General features: G+C 41.0%; 1 protein-coding gene across 2 annotated transcripts in view; it reads right to left on the bottom strand.

Annotated features, from left to right (window-relative positions):
- The window catches only part of CLIC5 (chloride intracellular channel 5), a 77,814-nt gene that overhangs the window by 11,259 nt on the left and 47,391 nt on the right, over positions 1-19,164 (bottom strand). For both annotated transcript variants that reach the window (XM_059827792.1, XM_059827803.1), the window contains exons 2-4: positions 14,590-14,699; positions 14,134-14,259; positions 12,736-12,842 (exon numbers count right to left, since the gene is read on the bottom strand). In XM_059827792.1, coding sequence (XP_059683775.1) covers positions 12,736-12,842; positions 14,134-14,259; positions 14,590-14,699 — 343 coding nt within the window. The remainder of the gene's footprint in view (positions 1-12,735; positions 12,843-14,133; positions 14,260-14,589; positions 14,700-19,164) is intronic.

The raw sequence follows: 19,164 nt of genomic DNA, 5'->3' as shown, positions 1-19,164 counted from the left end.
ACAATCTGAGATTTATTTTTCCTTTACAAAAACAAACCACCTTTCCTGATCACTTCCAGATTCACAGAGTTTGATATTATATGAGACCCAATACTGTTTTCTGGTAGGAGAGAGAAATCAGCTAAGAAACAGCAATTTATGGTAAGAAAATAATATCATTCTACTAGTCTGACAGTCTGATTAAAGACCAAGGACTCATATTTTCACTCTCTTTTTTCTCCATCCTGCTCATTTTTTTCAGGCAGGCTCAACACAGTATTGTAACTTTAATCTGCATAGATTAATCCTTCTCACATGGAGGACTGCAATATGCGCGCCACTATATTACATATTGAACAGTTTATCTTCTCCCCTATGATTTCAATATAACCCTTGAGATTTGAGTGTTGCCTTGATTTCTTCTGTTTCACCATTTCAGAGTCAGGTGTCTTCTCTAAGCTGGTTATGTAGGTTCCCTGTATGCTCAGAGGTACTAAGCATCTCCAGAGGGCAATTCCTTCCAACTGCCTGAGACACCTGATTTAAACTTGGTGTGACTCACTCCACACATGCCCTTCTCACTGCGTGAATTACAAACGAAGCCTAAAGGACTAGCTCAGACTAGACACCTAACTTTCAGGGAGGTGAAGTTAGGCGAGATGAATCCTACCCGTTGAATATAATTTCACAGTTCACCTAAGTGATGCAGCATAATACCTCCCTTTTTTTTTAAAGGTACTTAAATATTAGGGCTTACTCCCCAAAGGGCAAGTACATTGCCAATTTGAGCATTGCAACATCCTTTCCAGGCATGTTTCTGCCTTGTAAAATCCCCAGCTATGAGCACCATCTATATTGAGAGGCAAATCAGTGGGCAGTCACTAAGAGAGCCATTGGAAATGCAGAGGAGAAGGATGGAGGTTGTACGCTCCCATGCATCCAAGGCATTTAGATGCCTAACTCTGGGCCAAAGGGAGTTTCTGGGGTGAGTCACCTCTCCTATTAAAGATCTTCCACTCTAGATAACTAATTCAATATTCACTGGAACAGACACTTGAGCATGTTCCCACAATAAAGGTAAAAGCCCACACAACCATGCTGAGAAGTTGTGATCTGTCTGTTCCTACTCACTTAATGAATCAATGAATACCCGGTTGTGTACACTGAAGAAAAATAGATTAGTGTCTCTTATTCCTCAACTCTACTTTCCTGGTTAGGGGTTTCTGTTAGGGGACAGGGGTTCATATTCATCCTCCAGATCAGTCAGAGCTGGGACTTGAACAAGGTTTTTTACTCCTGGTCAGTGTTCAGGCGAGCAGACACCAGGAGTAGGAGAAGTCACACGGACACAGGTGCACGCGTGCAAACAGCCACACAACTTTGGTCATAGGCTGCCTTTCAGACATGGTCTACACGAGGTATAAAGAGGTACTTATTTTCCATATATGTTGGCACGTATCTTCTGTCTATGTTCAGTGAGAGAAACAGAGGTGCTAAACCCCAGGAGCGCTTCAGCCAGGACTCAGAGGAACATGGAGCTGAAATACAGACATTAGGTACCCAAAGCAACCTTAGGAACCCAGACTCATCAGAAATCTATTGATTTGCTTATAGATAAGATTCACCTTGTCTAACTTTAGCCATCTAAGTGTTAGGTAATTAGTCCAACCTAGTTGTCCAAGCCTCCTTTACAGACAGCAATGAAAGACGGGCACCTGTAAAGGAAGCTCTCCCTGCTTTAGACCGATATTTTAAGATAAATCAAAATGCCCTTTAGAAATGGATTTATGTCCCTCTCCATTGATCAGAAAAGAAGCCAGTATTATTGAAGGACTAATGTATAACTGTTAGACAAACTTAGGTGAGATGATCCTTCCCTTATCACCCTTCTTCCCTTCCCTTCCCTCCCCCATCTACAAACCCTTGATGATGTGGATTGATCCATTAGAGCTTCATCCCAAAAGTTTGTGAAATTTTGACGGACCTGTCTCAAAAACTCCACAGAAGGTACGCCTCAGTGACAGAGAGACTGAGACCTGGATTCCCCAGGTACCCTTTCCTAAGCCAGAACACGATGATCCAAGGGTGAGGAGGTTACCTGGATTTGGGAGACCTGAGTCTCTTCTTCCCAAGCTTTTCTACATGACCTTATATAAATGATTTAAATTCTTCTGAATTCCTGTATACAAAATAAGGATAATAGCACTCTTCAGCCACAAATTTTACATTGGTAAAAGTAGTAATGCACCAGCCATGGATGTATGTTCCAGGTTGTGGGGGATAAACTGTAAATACAAGAAAAAAAGAGGCATCATCCTGTTTTTGTGATACCATCTGTCCTACTCCCAAATTAAACCCAGTGAAACAGGTGAATCGATAATGTCTTTAAAAAGAAAATCAAACACATGATTTTCAAGCATCTAAGAAATCTGGTTTGACTTCTTTCTAGTTTTAGACTAAAAACTCAGGTTTCTTCCTTCCCTTTTCTTATTTGGTTTTACAGTGGAGGCAAGAAATAAATGTAATACTTGTAACATTATCATGAAGAATGCGATTGGAGCACCTTCAAAAGCTGTTTTTTAAGAAGAAAACCCAGGTGTTCAAAAGACACCAAAAGAAGGGTTCATTTCCAAGTCTCTTAGGAGTCCAAGCGACCCTGAGGGCAGGAAGTAAGTGAATGTAAAACTACTGGCCTACAAGTGCCCCAGGAAGAACAGTACCTAACTTGCATTTCACAAATCATCGTAACTCTGTGGCAGCACGTAAGTGACAAGCATCATTTCTAGAGCATGTCCCCGAGGGCCTAATCCTGACCTCTGTGATGCTAGTCTTGTGCAGGTGTCCCTAAACCAACTGCAGACAAGCAGCAGCTGATTTGCATCAGAAACCTGAAAAAAAAAAATAAAGCATCAAGCCCTGCAGATTATAAACCCACATATTTATAGTATGAGATTATCACTCCAGTATCTTGATTTTTAAGCTGCTGTGTGTTTACTCAGAGTGCAAAGTTTTGTTTTACTAGCAAAGAAGAAACAAGATGATTCTGGGACTAACAAAGAAAAACTAGCTACATGTTTCTGCGTTAAAATAAGAGTAAAGTTGGCTTCTGGTAGGGAGTGCAACTGGGCTTTAGTGACAGTGCTGTGGGGACCCCTTGTGTTCTAATATTTAAGCGAAGAAGATTGTTCCTCTACAGGCTGTTGGTGCTTGCATCTTTAATACGATTTCTTTCAATCCCAGGCATGTGGAGGAATAAAGTCTGCTTTTGTTTACACCAGGATAATCCCAACTGCACTCTACCGATTTCAACTAAGTTATTTCACTTCAGCAGTGGTGGAGTGAAGACACGTGAGAGGGAAACGCAGCAATGCCTAGCTAGCAGCACCTGAGGGTGAAGTTTTTAAGCTTATAGAGTTCCCAAATCCCTCAGTTTACTTAGCAAATCTCAGTCTTAAATTGTTTTATTTTAATGTTTCCAGTATTTTCTGCCCTTTGTGTTCAAAAATTGTTACTCAGATACAAAAAACCATGAGACAACGAGATTTACAAATGACTCACATCTTAATTCTTTCCATTGTTTCTCTGCTTTTGAGATTTTTTTGTTTCAAGCCCCATGAAATGACTTAGGGACCATCGTGATTATGCCTCAATTCAGCCTCTCTGAAAGGAGCAGAAGCAAAACCAATTATATTTATCTGGAGGTATGAAAAATTTTCAAGTACTAGTAGGGAGGTCATACTCCCTCTGTTGCAACTGTACTGTTGCGACAAGTATTAAAAACATTTTTCCCAGTTTGGGTGTCCCCAGTTAAAAAATGCTTTGAAAATTTGAGCAAGAGGCCAAAGGAGAACAATAATACGGTGCTGAAGGACTGGAAACAAGCCTCAAAATGTCAGGTTTGAAGAGTCTATTTGTTCACCTTATTGGAGAGAAGGCTGAGAGGCCAACGTGCACAGATGCTCACTCATGGACAAAACATCTGGAAAGTGTGAGGGAGCTCTTCAGCCTTGCAGACAGAGGTGTGAGAAGGTCTAATGGTCAGAAGTTGAACAAATTCACTTTCCACATCGCCAAAGCAATGAATGGTTTAAGGAGCAAACAAAGAGGGAAGAGAGGTGGACTTACTTCTTGGGGTGTTTATAAAGAGACTAAGAAAAGGCAGGCTTTAATCCAGTTCTGCCAGAAATGGGAGAAACTGGGCTGGAGGTGGATAGAGTTGCATGGGCGGGTCATGGCACTTTAAAGCCCCTAAATACCATCTCTTAGGTCTTGGAACAAGAACCAAGGTTGGTGGCCTGCCGTACCCTCAATGTCACAGAGAATTTGCTACTCAACATTAAGACAATGACTGTAATTAAATCTCATGCTTCAAGACTTAAGATGCTTGGAAAGATCACAGTATCTTTTCTCACAATATGCAATTAATCAGATGTGTTACGGGGCGTATCCATGGCCATCTGGTCATTCTCTTCTAGAGACGGTAACAGTTGGACCAATGCTTTGGAGTGGTGCAGAAAGTCCTGCTAAGTAGATGCCGTCCTCACATGTTCAGAGTCATCCTGATTCCAGGTTAAGGTCCAGGAAATATTTGGTTTTCAACTTTGACTGGCTGAATCACCATGATTCACCTTCCTCTGCAGGGCAGAATATGGACCAGCTATTGCCATCAGCTGGGCATCTATCATCCAGTAAAGTCCTCCCCCTTAGAGGGGCATTGTGCATCAAAGTCCCTTCAGTTTCTCCTGTTCTCTGCTCTGATGCAAAATAATTTATACTCTAAAGGCTAAAATAATAATATGTTTGCTCAATGGGCAAAACTGACTGGGATGTGATTTGCAGGAGACCGTAGTAAATAACCCAAAGTTCCTTCTAGCCTCAAACTCCATGAAATTCATATTTTTTTTCTGCAGTCAGAAGAATCAGGGTATTTAGAGAAGAATTATGTCTACGATTTCCATTTAGTCACCTTATTCCCAGCACTGTTTTCAAGCTAAAGGTCAACTATTTAAGATCTGATCTAATAAAGAAAATTAGCAACACTGATTTTCAGTTATGTCTCATTCTTCTCTTCCCTGTTATTTTATGAAGAACATTTGCATGCACAAAACAAAAAATATGTCTTGGGAAAAACAGATTCTGGGCCAATCCTTCTCCCTTTGAAGTCACCAACAGTTTTGCAAATGGACTTCCAGAAGCCAGTCACTGGGCTCTCTATCATGTGATAGCTTGCTCTACAATTGCTAAATATAAGCCTGTGAACAATCCTCTCGGGACAATAAGACCAGTTGGGTGCTTAAATTTGGGCATTTGCTCATATAAGATTTGGACACTTTACTGAGTACGAACATAACTTCATCTAAGTCCTTGCTGTGGGGAACATACTTAAGATGCACCAAATGCATCGCAACGAGGGGAGTTACCCACCAGTGTGAAACCATAGAGCAATGAAGTTAAAACTCAATTCTAAATAATAATGCAATTTAGGCCTCCCATTCCAGCAGCGAGGCGCTTAATTCCTCCCAGGACTGCTGCCGCCAGATTGCTCTAATCCACTTCCAGCTGTGCTACTGCTCCTGTGTGCGCGCATGGGAGCTGGGCTGGGAAACAGAACAAAGCATCCCAGTAAAGCCAGCAGCACTTGGAGGAATATTCAAACACACAGGGGAAATAACTCCCTCTTAAAGAAGAGCATCTGCCAACTACTGTTCCCGTCGCAAGTATTTTAGTCTAGGCCTGGCCTGCGCATATAGGTCCTGATTCAGCAAAGGCTTGAGAACATGTCTTAATTTGAGCATATCATTAACCTCGTTGACTGCAGTATATATTGTCAACAGTTTTTCAGGGTTTTGCATGTTCTCTGTCTGGAACTTCTATAAATATATATATTCTTCCATTTTTTTTCTCTCCCTCCCTATGGTATGCTATGGTTTCAAAGCTACTTCAGCACAGACGTGTCAGAAAATGATGGCTGCCAGTACGTTAATTGTAAATATTTACTGTTCCCAGAATGGCTGCATCTAAGCGTGCTAATCAGGCAAACCAACTCCCTGCCTTGGAGGACTTGCAGTCTGATCGCATTTGGACTTACACAGAGTTTTAGTTTTTAGTTTTGTATTGTTTTCAAACAGCTTTTTTCACATTTCCATCCAGAAATCTTCATACCTTAATTAGCAAGGTCTTAGAAGAAGGAAAAAACCTAAATTATAAACATTCCCTAGTAAAGTACATATTTCCAAGGTTAAGACAATGGTTTGTTACCATTTTAGAAAACTGAAAACCTCTTCCTTCCAATGGCATAAAATTTCAGTTCCTAGTTTTGGCAGGTCAAAAGATATTGGTCCTTAAAGCTGTCGCTGGTACCAGACAGAATATTGATGGCTCTGGGCCTCTCGCCAGCCTGATTTTGAGGAGAACTTTCACAAAGTTATTTCTCAAGCAAACTTCTTTTGCAAACTGCTGTTTCTGAGCATTTTAGAATCAGTCTTCGATTACTAAGCAGAAAGCAGATAAAGCAATTTAGGACAGATGATAAATGCAACTCGCGGCACTACCTAACAAGTTAGCACACAGCTATCACCACTGTTTTAGTGGTTGTTATATGTGTGTTTTTGTAAAGAGACGGAGTGGAGAACAGTTTTATTAACATATCATGAGTGAGTTATATGGGTCATCCCAAATGAATGGCAATAAAAACTTTATATCACACTCACCGACGTGTATTTGGTACTTTATGTGCCACAAATGTTGCAGAAAAGCTATTTTACATATGTTTTAAAGACTGGGTATTTTTTATATTAGGGCTGGTTTTGTAAAGCTGCCAGGCACTTTAGCGACCATGAGCCCAACAGTACTCAGCTCAGAGGGAGCCATAAAAACTTGGGTAAAATGTTCTGAAATAGCTTTTTTGTGCTTCAAAATGCCAAAGTTAAAGGTCTGTCATCCTGATACGTTCCGTCACAAAGCAAGTCCTTTTCTCAAGAAGGTTCAAGAAAAACAATTTTAAAAACTATTTCTAGTCCTTCCTGGTTGCATTGTCACAGCACAGGACAAACTGTGGCTCGTGCTGGGCCTTGGACAGCTGTGGGGTTTTGTTGTGGAAAAGGGAAATTCTGCAACTAAAGAGGAAGAAGGGAAAATTTTAACGGCAAGTTGATACACAGACATCACACACACACATATATGTATTTATACCTATATATTTAAATGGCACCTTGAAATTCCATGCAAAAAGTGTAAAGCATTAAAGTTGGTCCAGAATTAGAGCCCGATCCAAGATCCCTGTCACAGGAAACTCCCCATCGATACAAGGGCATTCGAAAAGCTTTTTTCATTTGCTCCGTGAAAGTCAGGAGGAGCTGACCCACAGCATCAAGAAGCTCGTACCCCGGCTACGCACGTCAGCCCAGGTGCCACGGAGGGTCTGCGCCATAGAGCTGTTACTACTGCAAATATTCTACATAGGTTTTTGGAGTGAACTGATTTTCTGCTTATTTAAGGAGGTATGCGATGGCTTCTAGAAAGGATCAGAGCACACCGTCCAGCCTGTGCATGTACCGATACTGTGGGTCTGACTCTCTTCTCAGCCTGCTGTAGGCCAGTTTTAATTCCAGCCCTGTATGTGTGTGTGCGTATCTACTGTATACATATGTACACAGCACATGAAGAGAGATATTTCCCACCTCACGCACTTAACCACGAAGTGTGATGTAGCTCCTGAAAGAGGTGAATGGCATTTAATCACATGTAAGTTAATGATTTAAATGCGCTTTTATTTTTGGCCTCTTGATGTAAATCCAAACCAGACAAGCAGAGTCCTCTGGTCAGATGGCTGGAAATTCCTCTGTATGAAATCATGTTGGTGGTCTCTCGGCTCAGCGCCTTCTGAAGAGCCGTACAGTGAAATATCCTTCCGTACCACTAATGAATGCGCCCACCCACACTGGAGCTGGTGCCCCCTAAGAACTCAATTCAAGAACAACTTTTTAAACTCATAAATGAAATCAAAGGGCTCATTCTATGAGCCAAAGAACTTTAGGCAGGACGGTTAATGCGTGGTTACTATAGGTTGTCCCCTCAGTTCACAGTATACAGTCTCGCAAGAAAAAATAAGCAGGATAACAAATAGGTACGCAGCATTCCAATTAATTTTCATCCTCCTCCGAAGAATGCATAAACTGTTGCTACCCTGGTTACTGTACAGAGCTTGAGTGACTTGCTCAGCATCAACCAAAGGAACCAAAGTAAACTCACAAGATCTTGGTTTACTTTCCTGTGCTCAGACAAGATCTCCTTCTAAACAATCACTAAGCAACCAAAAACTCTCAAACTGGCCATGAAAACTGGAGCATCCAGGAAACAATTTTTAAGACTACTGCCACTCAACTCTCCCAAGGACTCCTGGTTTTGTGTGAATGAGCACTTGTCATTTCAAGTACCAGCAGTGAATCCTGGTGACAATGGCCGGAGGACCGAATAACCCAGCTGTGCTACCGAAGCAAGACACGGAGCTAATCCCGCAACGGGGAGATGACTCCTTCAGAGAGGCCTGTTATAAAATTATCAAGTGACACGGGGGGTGGAAGGAATCAAGCCTGTTGTAATTGAACTGACTTGAAATAATAAATGCACACACTTTCTTTAAACACAGCTTGCCACATCCTGAGAATCTGGAATCAATTCCTTCCCTTTCAAGAAGCTTAGAAGTGGTGGGACTTTGATATGGCATGAGCATGTTTGCTTCTGGGCTTACAGCCCTCGCCAACCCGTTCCAAACCTTTCAACGTTTTTATATTATAAGACAGAAAAGTTAGGAAAACAAAGATGGAAAAAAAGAATCAGAAATTCAGGGAACTATTAAATCAGGGCAGCCTAGCTGCCAAATACCTCGGGTAAGTAAATGAATCATGATCAATAACATATTGCCATACAGACTTACAGAAGAAGGTTATCACCTGCTTCTGTGCCAGGCATAAAACATAACGGCATGTGGCTAATGAAGTACTGCATGAATCCAGAAAAAAATTACTGTTTTTCTCTGTAATGTAAAAGCATTTTACTTCAAAGTAATTTTAACTCATCCAGAAAAAAAATTATTTTTTCCATGAAAACTTTGTCAAAATCGATAGGTTGCTATGAAACCCTTCTCTTTTGACGATATTGCATTTGTAAGAGGAAACTGTCTTGATAGAAGGAAACCTATTTTGTTAAGGGGATGTTTCAGCCCTGACAGTAAAGCTGCTTGCTTTATATATTCACATATTTGCCAGCAGAGGGTATCACAATCTTAGAAACAAACAGACATATATATCATTGTGTCTATTGATTTACATGCAAGAATTCAGACACACACTAAACAAAGAAATTACAAATCTTGTTTTCTTCAGTAGCTTTTCCACTACCAGAAAAAAAAAAAAAAAACAAAACCACATCATTTAGCTACTTAAAGGCTACAAACGCTGTTATCAGCGCCTTCTCACCACCTCTCTCAGGATAGGAAATATTGCAATGACAGAACCAAGTGATAGCATCACTTGAAGTCTGAAACTGTTGCACGACCCCGGCTGTAAACCCTCCTGGGAGGAACACCAGCTTGGGCTTATCTTTGGTGTGCATTAGGTGCTCATTATTTCTCACACCCAGTACCTTCATACTGCATAAATCTCACTAATTATCCCAACCACTTCACGCCACTTTTCTGCAAAGATTTAATAGCCACAGGCTGTAGTGAGAGCTCATGTTACGTAGACCGCATGATCTCTGCTAAACCAGTATGCTACAAAGAATGATCATATATAATTACACCTAACCCACACTTCTCGTGGCTAGAGATAGGCTGATGCTACAAATTCCCTGCCTGATATCCCATGCATTAATGAATTTACCTCCCTGACTCCCAGGTTAAGAGAACATAATTTAAACAACCTGATGTCTGGTGCTTTAGCTTACTCAGTATTCAGCACTCCCCTATGCCCAAATAAAATAAATTCAAATTATTTTGTATATAATGGTCTGGGTTCTCCATTCTATTTTGGATTTATTAACAAGTCTTTTGCTATTTGTGTATTTTGATCATGTGCAACTGATGTCCCGGTCACTGGTGTGGCTTTCCAGATTAACCCAAGCACTTGAGCCGGTCGGAGCTAGGAGCCAATACAGAGGATGACTATGAGACATGTATTACCTTTATCTGACAGCTGGGGTGTATAGGAATCGTTTAAGATAACCACAAGCAGCAATCTTTGTTCTTTTTGGATCTCACCTGCTCATATGGAGACAGGGAAAGGGAAATTCTCCTAAGTAATTACATTTTACGTCTATAAAATGCATTTTATTATTACAGAACTATATACAACTAATTCTGCTTTAATATAGGAAAGATAATGCATCAGAACTTGCTGTAAAATGACATGTATCAGATCAGGGCTACAGCCCCAGATCCCTTTTTGATTCGTGTTGCAATTTAAAAAATACCAATCAAAAAGAAAGATGTTCATTAGGAAATATGTATACAGTGGTGCTGTCCTTTCCTTTTTGCACATAATCTTTTCACTGCTCAAGAAATCTAACACAACCACCTTTTAATTAACTCATTATCTGCCATCCAAATCAGCCTTCAGAATAACTGCTGTAGGTTCAGATGAACTGGATAGGAAAGTGGGTAAAATGTTCCTGGGATAAGGGAAAAGCTATTCTTGCTTAGCCCTTGAAAACTGAAAGTCATTTACTCTGCTGAAATTGAGGTCTACTTCCCGCATGGCATAAGTCTGCACTGATAGTCCCAAGGACTCAGGTACTTTACTCCGTTGATAGAAAGAACATGTAGGTGCTACTTATACTCTGCTTGTCTCTGCATTATTCTCCTTGCACTGCAGCACTCCAGCTGTAAAAAATTAAGCTAAAAGCTCTTCTCCACTTCAAAGAGGAAAGTTGAGTATCAGTATGTCCAGAGATTGCAATGTGTCTGGATATCACAAGAGCACAAAGCAGCTAAAAATATGGAGCGAGGATATTTGCAGGGAACAAAGATTGTTGCTCTCCTGCAGCTTAACATCTCTCTTCTCTATAACCTTGGTGTGCTCAGGTGCCATTGGGAAGCATTTTCCTTTTATTTTCAAGAGCACCTAAACCAAGAGTTTGCTAGGCAGAACTAGGGAAAGCTCCCATTCATCACACTGCAGCTAGTAAATACGTGCAGACCCAGCCATGAGCACTTTGTGGGGTTAGATTCCTTATCTCACAGTAGCGGATATCCGACCTCGAATTCCAGCTCTGGTTATAGCCAGATGCAGACACCTCTAGGACAGCCATTTATTACTGGCTGGAGCTGCCAGCCCTTATGAGTCCAGGGATTTGCATATTGCAGAGTCACTGAGAAGCTACGTGTTGGGATTATGCATGTGGACAGATACCCGTGGCTGGTTTAGAATGCAAGGAGCAGCACAGCTGAATTTAAGATTTAGAGTTGTGGAGCAGACCATAAAAAATCCTTGTAAATGGCCAAGATATTTTATTTTATCTGTAACATCTATTTAGTCTAACTTAATTTATCTTCCTTTTACAACTTCCTACAGAGGTTAGCTGAGCATCGCAATAGCATTAGACAAAAAAATAACTTCTTAGCATCCCTGAGAAGTGAGGCACTGTAATTATTTCATTCTGTTAACAATGCAAAAATATTAAGGATCAGATTGTTATCTGACATAAATCATCGTTTACCCGTTTTCATCTCACAGGTAAGCCCCAGGCAATGAAATATAATCGCACAGATGAAATCTGTGGCAGAGCTGGCACCTGAAAAAATCTAGTCTTCTCGGAATTATATGATGTGAGCACATGGTGTTTAACATGCCTTCGGTCTCTGTCTGTGAAACTAGTAATATATGGTAAGATGTACACCAGTGAGTGACTGCAGATATTCTACTAGATCATCTCAAGGGATACGGCAGTGTAAATCCATTTGCTTTCATAAAGCAAAAGGAGCTTAGACCAGATGAAGTCTTGCCTCTCTGAGGGGAAAGGAATGTGGAGAAGAAAAGCAATTTCATTACGAAGACAGTGTAGGATGTGTGTAAATATGCATGGCATCCAGCTTCTGGGGGGGTATTTCTTCTGACACACAAACATGTGAGGGGAAGTCTGGAGCTTACAGAGTGCAATTACATTTCTTAAAGCCACTTCTTTCATTTAGTTACTTTACGTTTAATGTCTTGATATAACTCCATTTATATGAGGAAATCAGCTATAACAGCGTAACATAATCACAAGATAAGCATGCCAAGAGTCTGATGGCCACACCTAACAAATTATGAAGGGTCAGGGCATGGGTTGCTCTCACCCAGTCATTCACTGCTAAATTTTTAGTATTAGCATGGGTTTCGGTCCATTCAATTAGCACTCCCCTAAGTAGTGCCTGGGCAAAGTAGAGGAGGTAGAACGGGCCATCAGCCACTTCCAGTAAGCAGTATGGGATCCTGGGCTGGTGAGGAAGCTGGACTGTATGGACGGGAGCCATGTCATGGCAATTGGTAAAGGGGCTACTGAATGCTCGGCAGCCTAGTTTATTTACAAGTATAAATGTAGTCAATTCAACTGTGGACATGTGAATTGAGTCCACTGAACCTACCATCTCAAGTTGATCAGCAGCGGTACCTGATGTCATATGAACAGAGTTTACAATAAAATGATGGGAGAATGGTAAAACTATTCCAATTCCAAGTACCCAAACTCCCTGGCACGTTTGGCAATGATCCTACTCACCAGCATTATCCTGCTGCTTGGTATTTTTGATGTATGCAGAAAATTTGGAGAAGATATCAATTCCAGCAGTGTTTGATTCCCGGTGCTTAGCAGCCAGCTTGGGGTACCTGAAAAGGGAGAAGCGGTGTGGAGAGTAACATCTTGTTACCAGCAACATGGTGATGATTACAAATACAATTTACAAGAAGAAAGAAAAAAGCCCTGTATGAGGAACTGCAATTAAAGCTGTCATTTATCTCAAAATAACAGCTTGGCAAGTCCCTCTTAATAGTATCTAGGTCTGTCAAGGCAGGCGTTTGGATAGTTACACAAGGATGGCTTCACGACAAAGGTAATTGTACGTGTACTTTATATGACCATGATCCAAGATACAGTGGCCTTAAATCAGAAAGGTGCAGGGGAGTTTGGCAGTCAGCTTTCTCTATTATGAATGGCAGTTGTGTCTAATTCCCTAAATGTGCTCCAGGATGTAACAGCAAGGGATGTTAGTATTACCCAGGTGAATTGTTTTTTATAGACATCTGTTGCAAAGGAATATATCGATTTGAAAGACCAACCAAACTAACGACTCCTACTGATTTCAGTGGTCTTGGACCAGAGTATAGAAAATGTAAATATCTGGTCTCTTGCCTCAGGACTGGCCTATAGTGCTGATTCAGTTGGAGGTAAAACACTGCATAAGGAACTGAGCCAATTTTCATTGATTCATAGATTTTAAAGTCCAAAACACACGCCAACAATTTTTTCCCATTATCCTTGTATTAAGTCCAAAATGTTTGACTAACTAAGGCGTATCGGGTGAATCTGAACCTTTCCTTGGTAGCTCGTTCCAATGGTTAATCATCCATACTGAAAAAATCTGTGCCTTGTTTCTAATCCGAATTAGTTTGGTTATAACTTCCAGTCATGGGCTCTTGTCATTTCTTGACTAGAATAATGAGCTCTTTTCTGCCTCCATAGCCTCTCGTACTCCGTAATCAGTTCCCCTTCCAACCTTTCTAATACACCATACAGCTCAGAAACCTCCAGTTTTTTGCTGTAAAATGCTTTTCCTGGCACAGATATTTTGTGTGGCAATTCTCAGCATCTATTCCAATCTATTTTTAGCTTTGTAAAATGTGGACACCAGACCCCTACAAAATTTTTCTAGTATTGGTCTCCTTGATTCTGCATACAAGGGCATCCTGAAATGTGTACAGAGAAAACATTCTGCAGTTATTAGTCACATAAGTAACCTTCACACATGGAAGTCATCTCACAGAAGCCAGCAAGTTTCATAAATATATATTACTCCTGTAAGTAAAGATTGTTGGAGGGAGTGCTTTTTAGGAACTCTTCTTAGGACATCTTTCATTCCTAGGAAATGGAATATTGACTGAAAAAATTCCAAGTTCTTACTTTGGAGGTGCAAGAGTCTCTTCCAAGAATTCCTCAATCTTGTTAACATCTGTCTTGACTTCTCCATTAAAAGTCAAGAAAGGTGGATGGGTCCCAGGAGCCAGATTGTGTAGGTCAGCTGGCTTTCTGCAGAGAGAGAAAAAGTAATGGAATCACTAATCTTTATGGTCAGGTAGTTGCACAGATATTTATAGTTTCTACAAAATCAGTTTGCCCTTCTTTTTTTTGCTGTAGTTTGTGGTTGGAAGACTTTGAAACTACCCCAAGCACCCTGTTTAATATAAAAACATTCCACAAGTGAAAAAAAAAAAAACCCCAAACCTGAATCCCAACTATTCTGTTGTGCACCACAGACTCTCTAGGCTAGATACAAATCTGATTGAACTTGGTGGGGCCCTTCTATAGGGCAAACACTGGATCATATCACTATTTTCAATTAAACCGAACAATGTTTACCTTTTCAGGTCAACAGTGGTAACGTTGAACACTACTCCTTTGAGCCACAGGATCATGAAGAGACGCTGGGAGAACGGACAGTTCCCGATGCTTTCTCCATCTATACCGGCCTGAGGGATGGAAAGAGAGAAAAAACAGATTTCAGACTTGTTCGTCACTTACCTTCCTCAAGATGCAAAATTGGATGCTGAAAGAAAAAGAAACAGTTTAAAAATAACTGTCAGTGCCTGTTATTTAATATAATTTATCATCAGCACAAGAATGGAGTTAGTCCAGGATTCAGTCTTTGTCAGGAGCTTGAAAAAGCAACCTGGTGCCTTTCCTGAAGGCAGCTCTGGGTAAAGGAGATGTGTCCCTTGCTGATGGCGAGCAACATGCAGGAGACCATACATTCTTTCAAGCAGGACCACCTGCTTGATGGACATGCTATAAAACTCAGGACAGGTTTTGTGCTCTATTTAAGTCTGTGGACTGCAGCTCAAGATCTGCTTCACTGTTTTACTATCCAAAATGTGGAACTTCAGATCTAGATTTAAACCCAAGCACTCGGGACATTCACTCGTTCCTGTTCACGTCCAGTAAAGTAACAGCCTCAGACACAAACAACCAGATCCAGAGAGAAATCTCCATCTGAATCCTTCCAAAGTTCAAGGCAGATTTCGGCCACCGCATTCAGTCTGTTCCTATCTCTAGTACCTAATGAGCTGCCTACAAGCCACTACAAAACAATAAAAAACTGCTAGTGCTAGCATTGAGGAAACAGCTTGTTTTCTCCTCTAAAAAGTTATGGTCCTTAGCCATGCAAATTCTGATTTTGAGCCATGGAGGGATACAAATAACACTAGCTGAACTGAGCCAAAGCTGCGTCCAAGGACAACATCCTTCTACAGTAATTATGCTTGCGGCCAAAGCTTTCAGGACGATAATGCTTTTGATAGATTTCCATTTTAATTTGTGGTACCATTGTATCTAAAAGATTCTTAGAACCCTGGTGAAGCAACCAACCTTCCGTTGTTGACCCACATGAGTTGCATAACTGTTTTTTATGCACACAGTGTGTGTCCGAAAACGGCTGATGAAAGAGCTAAGCAAATACATGCCTTTTTCCTTTGGAGAAAATACTGTATTACTCTGTTTGCTCTCATAAATTTTATCTTATTAATATTCAAGCTGTGAGGTAGCATTTCCCTGTCTTAAAGAAGGAATCACATCTAATTATTGCAGTTCTGTGAAACATTCACAGCACAACTAGAAACATTTTGAGATGTGTCCAGTTGCTACCAATTCAGGCCTTGCATGTGAAATGTTTAGCTGAAGGATTTTCTGGCAGGCATCGTGAATCTTTCTCATGTCTTGAACGCAGCTTTTGATGATTCTGGATTTAAAAACAAATTCCAGTTTTCCAATCCACGAAAATATGAAGAGAGTGTGCATTCAAGGCTTGGAGACAACCCGTCATAAAGTTTAGGGCTAGGTAAAGAGTTTTTCTCTGGGTTCAGATTCGGTTTCAAACACTCAGGCTCTAGAGGCATTTGGACAGGGGTACAGTTTGGCTGTACTTTTACCTGAAATTACAGATCTGCAATATGCCTGGCACATGGCATATGCAAGAACCAGCAAACAATGTGGGTGAAAGAGTGGTATGGCATGAGGATGAGCAAGAGAAGATGCATTTTCCCATCTGCCTGAGGTGTGAGTAGCTTAGATTTGCAAAATTCTATTAATTAAATAGTTAGCTCGGTTCTGCAAATTCCATGGCAAAACAATGACAATGTTACCATGGGAATACCAAGCACCACTGTATTGCATGCAATAATTACTGCAAAGTCACATTTGTTGTTTTGGCTTTGGCTTGTTAAACCATCGCCAAGAACTTTTAACTTCTCACCCTTGCTGAAAAGAGGCAAATGCTATAGGAGAAAACAGCGATACGACACCAAATTTCCCCTTGGCTTTTTCACCATCTCAATCAAAATCATATCCTTCATAATGGAGTTGGCTAACTAAGTCTACAAACAATATATTACAAACCTAAAATTTGAAGAAAAACAGATCAACGACTGAATTAGAGGGCAAAAGAGAGCAGACAGAAGGGCTGATTCTCATCTTATCTTCTCTGGATTTACTTTGGCTTGTAACTCATTGAGTCTGATGCACTCTTCACCTGAGTCCCTTCAAAGTGAGTGTAAAACCCTGGTTTGCCAAGTCCTGCAAATACCTCGCAAGCAAAGGGGTCTTGTCTCTCAACAACATGCAAAGCTCCAGCCCTCCTGCAGGTCTCCATCCTGTCCCTGTCACCCACTTCTTGTGCTGCATGTAACAGTTTCACCATTTTCAAGAAAGAGACTCAGGGAGGCCATTTCCCTGCTCTTTCCAATTATATATTCTCATACAAAAGTTAAGGGTTACCCAGATCTGCATCTTTTTACACGTTCTCCATCCTGCAAGGCAATGGTGAAAAACGCTCTCAAGACCACAGAGGACCATTGGGGGAACAAAGCAGATGAATAGCAATGAAGACACAGAAGTGATGGGTCGTGTGAGGTTAAGGGATGCAGAAGTCATTGGGGACAGGAGAGAGACGCGGAGTCTGGAAGAAATAAGATTCACTTAGACATCAAAAATAAAATTAATTGTGGAGGTCAAACGAGGCCTCCAAAAGCCCCAAATAGTCAAAATATCTTCCCAACACTTCCAAAAGAGTGGGAAACATTAATTGCTAGAGACACACTGGGAATAGACAAAGGAAATTCCAGAAACGCAAGATAAACTAAAGAAAAAGTACGGTATGATCTCTGTTCAAAGCTCCTGGATCTGGAAGCCAGGCTCATGATTTGGGTGGAGTCTGACTCATGGGTTTTGATCTCATGTGACTGGCATAACAGAAAACACCGGCACAAATCACAAGGCAAACTGGTGACAAAGGAGGGAACAGAATCAAAATCTCCCCAGCAACACAATTTATCCATTAAATTCAGCTCTTTTTCTGCAGAAATTATAGGCAAGGCTCTGTCGGTTTTGTGAATCCTTTCTCATTGCTTCTAACAGCAGTCAGTAACTCAATGTTCAGCACTCAGAAAGAGCAAAACCTTAGTAGGTAATAACTTCAAAGGCTTATCAGAGTGTCTCGAGATCCCTTGTGAAGTCTATTAACTACCAGGAGGAGATGAGGAAGAACAGAGCACTTCCCAGGCTTAGTCACTCTCGGCTTAAAAGAAAAACAGCTTGCTTAAAGCACCCTGGTAGTGCCTAAATACGAGCCTATTATGTATCTGTCCAAGGTTAAGGGCTCAGAAATGCAGGAATTAAATAATACCTTCATCAGGATCAAGAACTCAAACAGTGGATGGAAAGAAAAGAACAAATAATTGACAAGCTGGAGAAACACCATTTATTCCCGCTGTTATTCATAAATGAGCACAAAAGCTTTCTTACGTAGCTTCCCTGAAGCACAGCAAAAGTGATCAACCACTTTCAAAAAGGAGCAAGTAGATGATGTGTGCACTCTCCCTGCCAGTAATGCTGGATATTTCTGATTTAATGATTGCAACTAGGGATAAACGTGAGGCTTTGTGGGCACTAGGATCAAAGAAACAGAGGTTTTAAAGTGCGCTGTAACACCCAAAGCTGTGAAAGGGATTCAGAGCCACCTTCTCCCTGCAGATGGGCAGTCCCTCCTGTTCCCTGTGGAGAAGGACCTCACCTGAAGAGCCAAATTCCCAGAGTGACTGTGGAAGAGTAAAACGGATTCAAGGATTTGCCGGGTGAGACTCTTTGGCCAATGCTCATCCCACTGAAGTTTGAGATGGCTAAGGGAATGTCTCCTGTGCGGGCAAGGCCAAGATGCACATCCAAAAGATGAATCTGGCCGCCTGTCACTTTGACTGAATCTGAAGAGTTCAGGTGGGATGAATGTGGACCCCAGTAATAGAAAAGCTGCGAATCCGTGGAGGCCTAATTGCTGGAGAATTATTTTGCTCCATCTTGGAAACATCACTTCCTGCTCCCGCTGCTTCACATAAGCTTACTCTTACTAGTTTAGCTACTAAAAAAAGATGCTTTTCTACTTAATCTCCAGCTGTTGAGGTACTTCACACCAACTGATACAGGGTCCTGCCCCGGAACTCATATCAGGAAAACCCCACCGTCATACCAGCTGCTTGCCTCTATCTGAGTAATGGCAAGAATGAACAAGATGTTCTCCTTTATTATTTATAAGGTGCTCCTCCTTAAATACTTCAGCTATTTTTAATGAATTAATTAAAGATATTTGTGTGCACAAGTGGGGGATGTACTGACACATTACCAAGGAACAAAATTAAGAGGGTTTTGGGGGAGAGAAGAAGTCTCAGTGATTTTATGAGCTTATGCCAAATATTTTTGTAAAGTAGCGGTAGTATTGAGAGCCTCCAACCACTGCACAGCGCAGCTGAACGATGCAAACAGGGAGCTCTTCTCAAGTTCAAGCTACTACTTTGCTATAAATGAAATAACTGGAATAAACTTCCTCACTTGTTCCAAAAATACTCCAACTGGTACATACACAGTGACTGCAATGCACACAGACAACTGTAT

The sequence above is a fragment of the Gavia stellata genome, chromosome 2 (genome assembly GCF_030936135.1).
Source record: "Gavia stellata isolate bGavSte3 chromosome 2, bGavSte3.hap2, whole genome shotgun sequence".
NCBI lineage: Eukaryota > Metazoa > Chordata > Aves > Gaviiformes > Gaviidae > Gavia > Gavia stellata.
The sequence above is the reverse complement of the archived record's forward strand: the minus strand, read 5'-3'. Positions and strand labels throughout refer to the sequence as shown.